Genomic DNA, 15576 nt, shown 5'->3' with positions numbered 1-15576 from the left:
ATTATAAATTATAAATTAAAAACTTGAAAAATCCAAAAATAAAAATTCAGAAACTAAAAAATGGTAAAATCGAAAAATTGCTGATCGCAACATTGAAGAACCGAAAAATTTTAAAATTTGAAAGGCGGGAAAGTGAAAAATTGAAAAAAATTAAAGTTGAAATAAAGAAAAAATATAAAACCGAAACACTGAATAATCGAAAAATAAAAAAAAACAAAGAGAATGAAAGAAGGAAAAATAGTGATATAAAAAAATTGTACAATCGAAAAAATTAGAAAATTGTAAATTAAGAAATTGAAAAATCGAAAAATTAAAATTGAAAAATTAAAAAATGGTAAAATCGAAAAATTGCAAATCGCAACATAGAAAAACCGAAAAATTGAAAAATTTCTAAGGCGAGAAATTGAAAAAATGAAAAAATTAAAGATAAAAAAAAAGAAAAGATATAGAACCGAAACACTGAAAATTCTAAAAATAAAAAACAATAAAACAAATAATGAAAATGATAGAACAAAAAAATGTGATATCAAAAAATTATTGTAGAAATCAAAAACTTAAAATATCAAAAAACCAGAAAATGAAAAATTATAAATTAAGAACTTGCAAGTTGAAAAAATGAAAAATTGAAAAATCGAAAAATTAAAAATTGAGAAACTAAAAAATCGTAAAAACGAAAAATTGAAAAATTTGGAAGTCGGGAAATTGAAAAAAAATAAAGTTGAAAACGAAACATTAAAATGGACCACTTTTTTCGTACTCTAGGGGTCATAAAACGTCGACAAAACATAAAAGTAGCAAATCGCCCGATGGACTCGATTATTATACTTCTTTGGCTTCGCTGAGGAGCAACAAGTTAAAATAAAGAAATGGATTGTTAAATTAAGGGTAAAACAACCTGAACGAACATTATTGGAATCGGCGCAACGAGCATCTAATAAAGTGACATGATCTTGGTGGAAGTTTTAAACTCCTAGAAGGGTGAATATCTGTAGGTACATAACGTTCAATAAACCGTATTTTACAAGAAATAAATTGATTTAACCTATTTCAGACGCGTTTATCCTGAATTTGTTAAATATTCTGGATATTGGGTACCTTCCGTACTGGGACTTTTATGCGCAATTTGAACTCTTGAATTTTGAGCGCTTCTAATTAGAACGTTTTGCATTCTAGACATTGTTGAGCTCTTCTAAACTCACATTTTCAAAATGAATACCCCGATGGTCTTGAGATTAAACCAAAACAAATTAAAAAAATTTTAAAAACGACTCACCATTTTTGTGACACTTTAAACTACCGCATTCTACTTTACCGACCCGAAACAAGCGCGAGAGGTGGCGGTATCTGTTGTCTGTAGCGCGCACTCCATTGACATTTCAGACAGGTTTCCATCCAACCAGGAAAATCGCTGGAAAAATTACCACCTGTTTAAAAAATTACAACCGGTTGCAAAAATTTTCAAAAACAGCAACCGAGCATTATTTAGTCTCATTTCAGCCGAATTTCCCCAAGCCGCCAATTTTCGCGTACGCATGTCAATGACGTCATTCGCCTGCCGGCGATTACGTAAACTACTCTCGTGACTTTCCTGGCTGATAATCGCCAGCCATTTTACTTGTCCTTATCGAGTGCTCCAAATGCGATCTCGGTGTCAGAGTGCGCCCCCGGTGTGAGTGCCTGCGTGTGTGTAGCTGGATCGTGCGAAAAACCCATCGTGTTGATGTTATAGTACACAGAGAATCCCAACAGACCCATACGAACAATTCCGAAAATGAAGTACCACCACCTAGTGCTGTTGTGTTGCGCTTTCGTCGCGATATCGTGGCCGAGGCCCGCCGCCGCGGAAATCAAAGGTGAGTGCAGCCGCCCCCGGGCGCCGGGCGCGCCCCCGGACCGCCTTGTCTCGCGGCCCTTCGCCCGAGTAGGCTGGGGATTTGACAGCTCGCGAGAGTATTTTTAGGTTATTTCGGCCCATGACAGGGCCGGAATCGCTTTAATGACGGTATAAATAGCTCGCTACGGCTTCCATCTGGTAATATCTAGTTAACAGGAAGGCTGCAAATTTAATCAACCCTAATGGGGTGAACGGGTGGCGAAAACACGAGGGGCGGCGAGTGGGGTGGCGGTGCCAAGCACCGGGGCCGAGGTTTAGTTCGGAGGAATGCGAGTGCAGGTGCGATTATTCATTTATTATCTGGGTTATCGCGATTCCAAGAGTGTGACGACGAGGTTCGATTGGTCGCCAGCATGTTTGCTTTTTGATGGTGGAGGTGATAAAGTGGGGCTGTGACCCTTTGTGTATTTATGCGGGGCTTGTAATAGCCTTGAAGGTGTGGGGTTGTCGGTTTGGAAAATAAAGGGTGCCACCTTTTTGTGTATATTTATGGTAAAATGGGGCTTTGTCTTTGTGCCAGTTGGCATTGTTTAGGGTTCTTCAAGTCTTTTTGTTCTTTTATCGTAGTGGTTTTTTGTTGTCGTGACCTCAAAAGTAATCTATACTAGAATAGACTGGATGATTTCACTTCATTTATCACTGTGAGCTGTGATGTCATATTCCACGAAATTTTATTTAGTTGCAATTTAAATTGAGTGCATTTCTAGTCACGAATTGTCAAAAACGAATTGTCAGGGTGGCACTACTGGAATCGTGATAGTAATTTTTATGTTCCAGTGACATGACGTCACTTCGAGGAGGTTAAGTGTCAAATTTTAGTTAAATATGCCACTGACAGTTTGTTTCAATTGTTTATTCATACTTAAACTTACCGTTTTTCTGAAGTGTGCCATAAATTTTCGTTTCATGTATTTATAATGTAATCTGCCCATTCTTTGGAATTGTCAGACCTCAAGGACACCTAAAGCTTGAACAAATACAAATTTGGGAAAATTTAAATATGTCAATCAAAAAAGTAGAATGTCTTCACAAATATTTATTTTAATTTTGTGTTTGTTATAGTTTCAAGATAAATCTGTCGCTAATACTTTTCTTTTTTTAATTCAGAATAATAATTTTGCTTTTTGCTCGTCGGATGTTGTTTTTAAAAATTTTAAATACCTGTTTTATACCAAAGTCTCTGACATTGATTTTTGAACAGCGAAATACATTCTCAAAAATGACATTTTTACTTATTATTTCAATTCTATAAAATAAGATAATCCTTCACATGTGGTTTATGAATCCATGTTCAATTTTTACCCTAGACATCCAGATTTTTTGGGAAAAAAAATCAAAATTGTGGAACAACATTTTGCAATTTAACTTTGAAACGGCAAAACTGAATGCTCTGAAGTCTTTCAAACGATTTGAGGTTATCGTCATCAAGGTAAATCGTCAATCAAAATTTTGCTGAATAAATCCTCTCTGAAATATGCAAAATATTACGACTCTGTACTTGTGGTGTATCAATGCACTCATAGCTTTTAGAATTACTTATACAAGGTGACGCAAAAATTAATAAATGAGGCAGTTTATTGCATTGATTAAATCAAGAACGACTCACTCCATTTTCCCGAAAATTGATATAAAAACTGAAAAATGGAAACATTCTAAAATCGTAAAATTAAAGAACTGAAAAATGTTTTAAATTATAATATAACTTCCGTTAGTTTTTATATATTTAAAATGAAAACTAGAAAAATTGCAAATCAAAAACTAAGGAAATGAAAAATCGACAAACCAAAGAATGTAAAATTGAATAAAAGGGAAAATTAAAAACTCTTTCATTTTTCCGATTTCTAAATTTTCATTTTCTCTATTTTATACTCCTATCACAAATTTCGTTTATTCAATTCCTCAAATTTCCACGCTTCGATTTTTCTGTATTTCGATTTTCCGATTTCCTTAATTTTCAACTTCCGGAATTTTTAATCTTTCGACTTTTAAATTTGTCGTTTCCTCAATTTTTCTAGTTCTTGATTCAGTTTTTAGGCTTCCAATGTAACAATTTTGCAATTTTCCCATTTTTTTTTATTGGAAAAGTTGAAAAATCGAAAAACCTAAAAATCCGAAAAAATCGAAAAGCTGAAACAATGAGAGACTGCAAAATCGAAAAACAGCAAATTGAAGAAACATAAAAATCGGAAAAAATTAATTAATCGAAAAATTGGGAGACCCAAAAATTGTCAGGCCGAAAGATGAAAAAATTGAAAAAGTGTTTTTTTAATTATAGTTATTATTACATATTTAAAATGAAAACTAGAAAAAATCAAAAATTGAAGAAACGAAAAATTGACAAAACGTGAAAGTAAAATATCCAAAAAAACGGAAAACTGAAAGCCCAAAAAATTGCAAATCGAAAAATTGAAAAATCTTCAACTGTTCAATCTTTGATTTTCCAGTACTTGGATTTTCCGATTTCCTTAATTTTCAATAATTCGATTTTACAATACATATTTCATTTTTTTGATTTTTTAGGTTTCTCAATTTTTAATCTTTTGATTTTAAATTTTTCGTTTCCTTAATTTTTCTAGTTCTTAATTTCCAAATTTTAGATTTTCTAAAAAAGATCACAAAAAAAAACTGAAAAATCGAAGAAACAAGAAATTGTAAAATTGAAAAAGTAGAAGATAGGAAAATTGCAAATAGAAAAGCTGAAGAAACCAAAAATTGAAACATTGAAAAACTAAAAATCGAGAATCTTAAAAATCAAAAAAAAAATATTGAATAGAAACATTAAAAAGAAAAAATGAATCGAATCGAAAAATTAGAAAATCCCAAAAATTGTCAAATCGAAAAATTATAGAAACGTCAAAATTGTAAAGTCGAAAAACTGTAACATTAAAAGATCAAAAAATTAAATATGGAGAAATTCAAAAATTAAAAAAAGAAAATCGAATAATTGAAAAAGTTCTAAAACCCAATAATTGAAAAATGGAAAAATTTTAAATGAAAACTAGAAAAAATCCAAAATTGAATAAATGAAAAATTTTAAAATCGAAAAACTGAAGAATCTAAAATGGAAAAAAAAGAAAAATGAATAAATCCAAAAAAAACGAAAAATTGAAAGTGGGAAAAATTGCAAATCAAAAAATTGAAAAATTGCGAACTTTAAAAACAGAAGTTGGAAAATCGAAAAACTGAATAACTTAAAAATGGAAATTCAAAGAATTACTGTCGCAAAATTAAAAGTGGGAAAAATTGAAATTGAAAAAACAAAAAATCGAGAAACTTAAAAATGGAAAAAAAAATTAATGAATCGAAAAATGGGAAAGAACGAAAAAACTAATCGAATCTAAAAATTGGAGAACCCAAAAATTGTCAGATTGAAAAATTATAGAAACGTCAACATTGTGAAGTCGAAAAACTGTAGCATTGAAAGATGGAAAATTTGAAAGTTAAATATGGAGTAATTCAAAAATTAAATATCGAAAAATTGAAAAATCGAATAAATGAAAATTTTTTGTTTTTTCATTTTCTTTATTTTTCCATGTTTCTATCAATTTTCTAATTTTTCGTTTATTCAATTTTTCAACTGCTAAATCTTTGATTTTTCAGAACTTCGATTTTCCGATTTCCTTAATTTTCAATAATTCGATTTTACAATATTTCATTTTTGAAGTTTCTCAGTTCTGAATCTTTTGACGTTTTAATTTTTCGTTTCCTCAATTTTTCTAGTTCTAGATTCCCAATTTTCAGATTTTTGGTTTTTTATTTTTGATATTTCAAAGTTACGATTTTGTCATGTTTCCGGTTTTTTTATTAGAAAAGTTGAAAAATCGAAAAACTAAAAAATCCCAAAAAAGTGGAAATTTGAAAAATTGCAAATCGAAGAACTGAAGAAACGAAAAATTGAAACATTGAACAACTAAAAATCGAGAAACTCAAAAGTTGAAAAAAATTAGTGAATTGAAAATTGGAAAGAACAAAAAACGAATCGAATTCAAAAACTGTCACATCGAAAAATTATAGAAACGTCAAAATTGTAAAGTCGAACGAAAAACTGAAAGCCGGAACAATTGCAAATCGAAAAATTAAAAAATCTTTCATTTTCCACATTTTTTTAAGTATCATTTTTTCTAATTTATATCCCAATTTTTCTTTTTTTCATTTCTTTAATTTTTTCCATATATTCAGTGCTTCAACTGTTCACTCTTTGATTTTTCAGAACTTCGCTTTTCTGATTTCCTTAATTTTCAAGAAGTAATTCGATTTTACAATATTTCATTTTTTATATTTCTCAGTTTTTAATCTTTCGACTTTAAAAGTTTTTGTTTCCTCAATTTTTCTAGTTGATTTCCAGTTTTTAGTTTTTCGTTTTCTAATTTTTTATTTTTGAGTGTTACAATTTTGCCATTTTTTTTATTCGAAAAGTTGAAAAATCGCAAAACTAAAAAATTGGAAATAAAGTAAAAATCAATAAATTGCAAATCGAAAAACTTGAAGAAGTGAAAAATTGAAACATTGAAAAACTAAAAATCGAAACAATTGACGACTCGAAAAACTAACATTGAAACATGGAAAAATTAAATATGGAGAAATTCAAAAATTAAAAATCGAAAAATTCTAAAATTGTATAATTGAAAAAATGAAAATTTTTTAACGAAATCCAAAATTCAAAAATCGAAAAACTGAAAAATCTAACATTGAAAGAACGAAACATTAAAAAATCCAATAACCCGAAAAATTGAAAGCCGGAAAAATTGAAAAATCTTTCATTTTCCCGATTTTTAAAGTTTCATTTTCTCTATTTTATGTCCCATTTTTTCGTTTTTTTTTATTTTCTTAATTTTTCCACCTTTCTATCGTTTTTCTAATTTTTGGTATATTCAGTTCTTCAGCTGCTCAATAATTGATTTTTCAGAACTTCGATTTTCCGATTTCCTTAATTTTCAATAAGTACCTAATTCGATTTTACAATATTTCATTTTTTCGATTTTTTTAGATTTCGCAATTTTTAATCTTTCGACTTTCAAATTTTTTGTTTCCTCAATTTTTCTAGTTTATTTCCAGTTTTTAGTTTTTCGTTTTCTAATTTTTTATTTTTGAGTGTTACAATTTTTCCCAATTTTTTTTTCTTCGAAAAGTCGAAAAATCGAAAAACTGAAGAAGTGAAAAATCGAAACAATATATTAATGAATCGAAAAATTGGAAAACCCAAAAATTGTCTTATCGAAAAATTTTAGAAAGATCAAAATTGTAAAATCGAAAAAACTGTAACATTGAAAGGTAGAAAAATTAAATATGGAGAAATTCAGAAATTAAACATCGAAAATTTGAAAAATCGAATAAATGAAAAAGTTTCAAAAGGAATAATTGAAAAATAGAAAAAAAAAGTTATAATTATTAGTGATTGTTTTTTTAATGAAATCCAAAATTGAAGAAATGAAAAATTGAAAAAATCAAGAAACTAAAATCTAAAATTCCAAAAAAAAAAATTTAAAAATACAAAAAAACCAAAAAATTGGAAAATTTTCATTTTCCCGATTTTTAAAGTTTCATTTTCTCTATTTTATATCCCAATTGTTCGTTTTTTTATTTCCTTAATTTTTTCCGTGTTTATCGTTTTTCTGAATTTTCGTATGTTCATTTCTTCAACTGTTCAATTTTTGATTTTTCAGTACATAGGTACTTCGATTTTCCGATTTCCTTCATTTTCAATAACTCGATTTTGCGAAGTTTCGTTTTTTCGATTTAGTAGTTTTTCATTTTGAAATTTCTCAATTTTTAATCCTTCGACTTTCAAATTTTTTGTTTCCTCAATTTTTCTAGTTGAATTCCAGTTTTTTGTTTTTCCAAAGTTTTACAATCTTTGATTTTCAGTACTTCTATTTTCCGGTTTCTTTAATTTTCAATAATTCGATTTTGCATAATTAATTTTTTTGGATTTTTTAGGTTTCTCAATTTTGAATTTAAATTTTTCGTTTCTTAAATTTTTCTAGCTCTTGATTTCCAATTTTTAGATTTTCAAGTTTTTATTTTATACTTTTTGGTTTTTTATTTTTGATATTTCAAAGGTACAATTTTGCAATGTCTCCATTTTTTCTATTTGAAAAGTGGAAATTCCAAAAATTGCAAATCGAAGAACTAAAAAAACGAAATATTGAAATATGTATTGATAAATTAAAAATCGAGAAACTTAAAAATTGAAAAAAATGAATAAATCGAAAATTGGAAAGAACAAAAAAGTCCAAAAATTGTGAAACCCAAAAATTATCAGATCGAAAAATTATAGAAACGTCAAAATTGTAAAGTCGAAAAACTGTAACATTGAAAGATGGAAAATTTGAAAAATTAAATATTTAGAAATTGAAAAATTAAACATCGAAAGGAATAATTGAAAAATAGAAAAAAAATAAAATTATAATTATTAGTGAAATTTTTTTAATAAAATCCAAAATTGAAGAAATGAAAAATTTTAAAATCCAAAAAAACCGAAAAATTGAAAGCCGGAAAAATGGAAAAATCTTTCATTTTCCCGAAGAAACGAAATATTGAAATATTGATGAACTAAAAATCGGGAAACTTTAAAAATTAAAAATTGAAAAAAATTAATGAATCGAAAATTGGAAAGAACAAAAACGAATCGAATCCAAAAATTGTCAGATCGAAAAGTTATAGAAACGCGAAAATTGTAAAGTCGAAAAACTGTAACATTGAAAGATGGAAAATTTGAAAAATTAAATGAATGTTTAGAAATTCAAAATTTAAAGATCGAATAAATGAAAAAGTTTGAAAAGGACTAATTGAAAAATAGAAGAAAATTTAAAATTATAATTATTAGTGAAATTTTTTTTTTTTTGTAATCCAAAATTGAAGAAATGAAAAATTGAAAAATGGAGAAACTGAAAAATCTAAAATTGCAAAAAGGAAAAATTTAAAAATCCAAAAAACCGAAAAATTGAAAGCCGGAAAAATTGAAAAATGTTTCATTTTCTCGATTTTTAAAGTTTCATTTTCTCTATTTTATATCCCAATTTTTCGTTTTTTTTTATTTCCTTTATTTTTTCCATGGTTATTGTTTTTTTCATTTTTCGTATATTCATTTCTTCAACTGTTCAATCTTTAATTTTTCAGTACTTCGATTTTCCTATTTTTTTTAATTTTCAATAACTCGATTTTACAAAATTTCGGTTTTTCGATTTTGAAATTTCTCAATTTTTAATCTTTCGACTTTCAAAATATTTGTTTCTTTTTTCTAATTTTTGATTTTTCAGTGTTACAATTTTGCAATTTTTCCATTTTTTTTATACGAAAAGTTCAAAATTAGAAAAACTAAAAAATCAGAAAAAGTTAAAAATCGATAAATTGCAACTCGATCAAACTGAACAAGCGAAAAATTGAAACATTGAAATACTAAAAATCAAAATATTAATTAATCGAAAAATTGGAAAGAAGTAAAAACGAATCGAATCGAATAATTATAGAAACGTCAAAACTGTTTGGTTTTTCAGTACTTGGATTTTCCGACTTCTTTAATTTTCAATAATTCGATTTGACAAAATTTCCTTTTTTCGACTTAGTAATTTTTCGATTTTTAAGTTTCTCCATTTTTTTTTCTTTCGACTTTCAAATTTTTTGTTTCCTCAGTTTTTGTAATTGAGTTCCAGTAGTTTCCATTATATACTTTTTCGTTTTTTAATTTTTGATTTTTCAATGGTACAATTTTGCAAATTTTCCATTTTTTTGATTCGAAAAGTTAAAAAATCGAAAAACAAAAAATGAACAATCGATAAATTGCAAAGTAATAAAACTGAAGAAGCGAAAAATTGAAACATTGAAAGACTAAATTAATTAAGCGAAAATTTGGAAAGAAGAAAAACGAATCGAATCGAAAAATGGAAACTGTAACATTGACAGTTGGAAAAATTGAAAAAAGAATAAATGAAAAAGTTTTAAAACAATAATTGAGAAATTGAAAAAGTCAAAAGTGTATAAAATTATAATTAAGTATTACATATTTAAAATGAAAACTGGAAAAAATCGAAAGTTAAAAAAAAGAAAAAGTAAAAAATTAAAAAAAAACTAAAAGTACAAATCGAAAAATTGAAAAATGTTTCGTTTTCCAGATTTTTTAAGTTTCATTTTCTCTATTTGATATCCCAATTTTTCGTTTTTTTTTGTTTCCTTTATTTTTTTCCATGTTTCTATCGTTTTTCTAATTTTTCCTATATTCAGTTCTTCAGTCTTTGATTTTTCAGTACTTCGATTTTCCGATTTCCTTAATTTTCAATAATTCAATTTTACAAACTTTTAGTTTTTCGATTTTTTGGATTTCTCATTTTTAATTTTTCGACTTTTAAATTTCTCGTTTCCTCAATTTGTCTTGTCTCAATTTTTCAACTTCTTGATTTCCAATTTTCAGATTTTCCAAAGTTTTCATTTTATACTTTTTGTTTTTTTTTTTTATTGTTGATTTTTCAATGTTACAATTTTGCAATTTTTCCATATTTTTTATTCGAAAAGTTAAAAACTCGAAAAACTAAAAAATCCAAAAATTGAAAAATCGAAAAACTGAAAAAACTAGAAATTGCAAAATCGAAAAAGTGGAAATTCGAAAAACTGCAAATCGAAGAACTGAAGAAACGAAAAATTGGAAAGAAGAAAAACGAATCTAATGGAAAAATTAGAAAACCCAAAAATTGTCAGATGGAAAAATTATAGAAACGTCAAAATTGTCGAAAATCAGTAACATTGAAAAATGGAAAAATTGAAAAATCGAATAAATGAAGTTCTAAAACCCAATATTTGAAAAATGGAAAAATTATAAAATTGTATAATTGAAAAGGTGAAAATTTTTTAACGAAATCCAAAATTGAAGAAATGAAAAATTGAAAAAACGACAAATTGAAAAGTTAATTATAACTCGTGAAAGCGCAGATCGAAAAACTGAAAAATTTAAAAATGAAAATTCAAAGAATTACATGTCGTAAAATTGAAGAAACAAAAGAAAAATGAAAAATTGAAAAATTCCAAAACGAAAATTGAAATTGAAAAAAACAAAAAATTATAAAATCGGAACATTGAAAAATCGAAAAATTGTAAAAATAAAGAAAACAAAAAATCGAAATGAAAAATTTCAAATCGAAAAATTGAAAACTCGATAAATTTTTATAATTTTGCGGGATTTGTTGGACTGTACTCCAGGGACAAGGTAAATTCTGTCAGAATACCCTTCGACCAATTTTTTTTTCTTTCATTTTGGTTAAATTAATACTTACCGTGTCAAACTACGTGCTATTTTGACCAGCAACACTTCCTGCTAAACCCATCCTTTCAAATAATTTCGAATTCTTAAGGCGACGTTGCCTAAAACGTACGCGACTCGCAAGCGCCAGTTGGGAAACCGTTTGCCAAAATTTTCCGCAATCGACAGAGCCAAATGAATAAAACACAACAGACCATTTTTTACAAAAACGTTCCAAAACTGACAGACGTGTGCCAAAACACCCTTAAGAAAACACGGAATAATTCAGCCGTAAATTTCGCAAAAACACAATATAGAACCCCTGGTTTAATTTCGCGAGTGTGAGTATTTCTAATCGCGTAGGAATACCCAGTTAATAGGAAGGCTGCAAATTTAATCAACCCTAATAGGGTGAATGGGTGGCGAAAATATTACGAAGGCAAATGGGGTGGTGGCGCCAGCACAGTGTTCAAGGTTTGTTTCAATGGAATTCGTTAGTGCAGGTGCGATAATAATTAGTTTATTTATTAGTTGCCGTTCAGATATTACGGGGGTGGCGATGAGCTTTGAGCAGGGGCGGCGGTGTGTGCTTCGATGGAGGGGTGATAAGAATAATCGTATTCGTCCATATTCAAAAAATATTTTGACAAATGTACGTTTATAGCATTTATTGGTAAGTGTCGTAATTTCGAGAATTTGTTACGTTTTCCACCACCCAAATAAACTGAATCTTGGCAGACGAAACTAAAATAGGAAGGACATTAAAATGATTCACTTAAACATTCTCGTTCCATTTAAAAAATTGTTTTCTATTCTCCGAGTCTTACAATGAGCACAATTTAACTTTGTGTATCGGCGGTTTTGTGCTGGATGGATACAATGGAAAGAACGATTGTGTTCAAGGTTCCACTGGACGTGATTAGTGCAGATGCGATAATTAATTTATTATTGAGGTTATCACATTACCAAGTTGTGACGCTAAATTTTGATTGGCGATGACGATATTTACTGTGACGATGGAAGTGATAAAACTTCATTATTTGCTATTTTAATGGTCTAATTTGGTTTTAATACAACTTTAATGGATAATTTATCTTATACAACGTTTATGATGATGGTCGGCAAAAGCTGTGACCTGTGTATTCGCGAATATCTGCGAATATTTTCTGGTTACATAATGCCACTTTCTAACCACTCCAAGTGCGTTCAAGGTTGGTTTCAGCCGCTCGTGTTGCAGCAGGTGAGATAATTAGTTTATTATCGGGGTTATCTCTCACTTGTCAGGAGTGTGATAACGAGCTCTGAGTGGCGGTGGCGACGTTTGATGATAGAATCGACGAAATTGTGCTTTTTGACCCTGTGTTTGTATGGGTTTTAACAAGCTTGTACGATTTCTTTGGCACAGATTTGTTTACACGAAAAATATGAGCTTATAGAGTGTCGCTTTTTGATGTATTATGCTTAAACTAGGGCTTTGTTTGTCTTTTGTGTTAGTTCTTATTGTGTTCTTTTATTTTAACGTGTCAGTGATTTTCTGCTGTCATGACCTTATTAATACATGCTGGAATGAATGGGTGATTTCACTCCATTATCCCATGAACCGTCATCTCATATTCTTAGAAATTTTGCTTAAATTGATTTAGTCAGTGAGTTGTAAGGAAAATTGTCGGTTGTCATTACGTTTTTCTATATTTACTTGTCATGACACACTCGAAGGAAGTTGTTTAACCGACTTAGATTGGTTTTCATGACATGGAGGAAATAAGTAATGTTACGGATTGCAAAGCAATTTTTGTTCTTACTAAATAAATTTTGTGATATCTTGTTTCCGTACAATTAAATTAATTATAGAAACGGTTTTGTCTTTGTCCAGTGTCGAGAGTCCACAAACGTGGACGTTTATCATCACATACAACAGCTCAAATATCTGTGTGTTAATATAGTTGTCATCGAAATCGATAAATCATCGTCCGACATATTATTGACGAGTTTTATTTTATTTGAATGGAATTTGTAACATATTTCAGCTATCGTCGCTTTTATCCAAAAATGTTGAATTCCGTGTAGAGTTGCGGACGTACGACGAAAACAATGGTCTATGTATTTTTCTACAGCTCGATTGGCATATATTTGTTTTAAATTTCCCCAGGCGGTGGTAACAATTTGGTTTAATTTAAAGTGCAAAAGTTTGCCACATCGCGCGTTGTTGTGATTGGAAATGTTCGAGTTATTTATAGTGGGGAAGTACACGAATTCCACTGGCTGAAAATAAAAACAATGGAAAAAGTGCAGCGGGCGCTATCTGGGTCTTAGACCTCTTTATCGTGCTTGTTCCAACTTATTTATAAACAAACTGAAATCCGAAACGCTATGGCATTGAGTGACGAATTAAAGGAATGAAACTTTTTTGAGTTAAATTGTCACCGTTTCAGTTTTTCAATTTCTCAACTTTTGAATTTTGCAATTTTTCGATTGGGTTTTTAATTTTTTTCAGTCATTCGATTTTTTAATGTTTCGATTTGTAATTTTTCTATTTCTCATTTGTCTTGTTTCTTCAATTTTTAGATTTTGCATTTTCCCTATTTTATATCACAATTTTTTGTTTTTTCATTTTTTCGATGTTTCTATGGATTTCATCATTTTTCGTTTATTCACTTCTTCAAATGTTCAATCTCCGATTTTTTAGTTTTTTCGATTTTTCAACTTTTGAATTTTTCGCTTCCTCAATTTTTCTAGTTTTGATTTCCAATTTTTTTTTTTTTTTTGAGTTAAATTGTTACCGTTTCAGTTTTTCAGTTTCTCAACTTTTGAATTTTTCAATTTTTGGATTTTGCAATTTTTCGATGTGAATTTGTCGAGTAGTCAGTATTTCGATTTGCAATTCTTCGTTTCGGTTTTTTATTTTTTCAATCATTCGATTTTTCAATATTTCCATTTGTAACGTTTCTATTTTTCATTTTTCTTGTTTCTTCAATTTTCATATTTAGCATTTTCTCTATTTTATATCACAATTTTTCGTTTATTCACTTCTTCAGATGTTCAATCTTCGATTTTTTAAAATATTTCAGTTTTTTCGATTTTTTTAGGTTTCTCACTTTTAATTTTTCAACTTTTAAATGTTTCGCTTCCTCAATTTTTCTAGTTCTTGATTTCCAATTTTTATATTTATGCTTTTTCGTGTTTGTTTTTTTTTTTTTTTTGATTTTCTAAAAGTCGAAACAAATTGAAAAATGAATTGAAAAATTAAATATGACGAAATTCAAAAATTAAACATCGAAAAATTGAAAAATCGAATAAAAAAAAGTTTTAAAGCCCAATAATTGAAAAATGGGGAAATTGTAAAATCAAATAATCGAAATAGTGAAAAATTTTAAAACTTATAATTACATATTTAAAATGAAAACTAGAAAAAATCAAAAATTGAAGAAACGAAAAATTGGAAAACCCAAAAATTGAAAAATTAATGAAATTAGAGAGCGAAAAATTGCAAACTTTAAAAACTGAAGCATTCAGAACTTTTTTGAGTTAATTTGTTATAATAACAGTTAAAACCATTTTCAGTTTTTTGCAATTTTTCGGTAACAGTTTCTCGAGTTTTCAATTTTTCACTTGCAGTTTTTCGTTTTGGTTTTTTATTTTTTCAATTATTTGATTTTATAAGTTTTTGTTCTATCATTTTTAATTTTTACAATTTTTCATTTCTAAAATTTTTCGATTTGTAATTTTTCTATTTTTCGTTTTTCTTCTTCAATTTTTAGATTTTGCATTTTTTCGATTAAAATTTCACCAGTTTCCAATTTTTCATTTCTTAATTTTTAGATTCTTGAATCTTTCATTTATTCAAATTTTCGATTTTCCGACTTTTGGATGTTTCCTTTCTTAGATTTTGCAATTTTTCGATTTGCAATTTCATGAGTTTTCATTTTTTAATTTTTAGAGTTTTAAATTTCTCATTTCTTCAATTTTTGGATTTGAGATTTTTTGTTTCGATTTTTTATTTTCATTATTTGTTCAATTTTTCGGTTTTTCAGTATTCTGAATTTTTAATTTTTCCGGTTTTCAATGTGAAATTTTTCAATTGTAGAAGTTTCAGTTTCTCAATTTTTCAATTTTTCGGTTGTTTAATTTTTGATTTGCAATTTTTATAGTTTTCATTTTAAATATACATCTAATAATATGTAATTATAATTTTCAAAATTTTTCACTTTTCCATTTTTTCGATCCTTCAATATTACTGTTTTTCGACTTAACAATTTTGACGATTCTATAATTTTTCGATTTTACAATTTTTGGGATTTCCAATTTTTCGAGTTTGCAATTTTTCGTATTTTCAGTTTTTCGATTTTTCAACTTTGCGAATCAAAGAAATGGAAAAATCAAAAATTTAAAAAACGAAAAAGAATGGAAACTAAAAAATCTAAAAATTTGAAATCAAAAACTTGAAAAATTGTTT

At 28.0% G+C, this 15576-nt stretch overlaps 1 protein-coding gene across 2 annotated transcripts in view; it reads left to right on the top strand.

Moving 5' to 3' along the window:
- The first annotated feature begins 1577 nt into the window (after positions 1 to 1577).
- Positions 1578 to 15576, top strand: part of LOC135126079 (basigin) — a 43961-nt gene continuing 29962 nt past the window's right edge. Inside the window, exon 1 of one of the 2 annotated variants that reach the window (XM_064051875.1) lies at positions 1578 to 1853. In XM_064051875.1, the coding sequence (XP_063907945.1) occupies positions 1772 to 1853 (82 nt within the window). In that variant the 5' untranslated portion in view covers positions 1578 to 1771. The remainder of the gene's footprint in view (positions 1854 to 15576) is intronic. The other variant, XM_064051874.1, reaches the window with a different exon arrangement.

Source organism: Zophobas morio, unplaced genomic scaffold (genome assembly GCF_036711695.1).
Source record: "Zophobas morio isolate AGI-343-1 ecotype UQ-CSIRO unplaced genomic scaffold, CSIRO_AGI_Zmor_V1 ptg000010l, whole genome shotgun sequence".
NCBI lineage: Eukaryota > Metazoa > Arthropoda > Insecta > Coleoptera > Tenebrionidae > Zophobas > Zophobas morio.
This window is presented reverse-complemented; position numbering and strand designations above follow the sequence as displayed.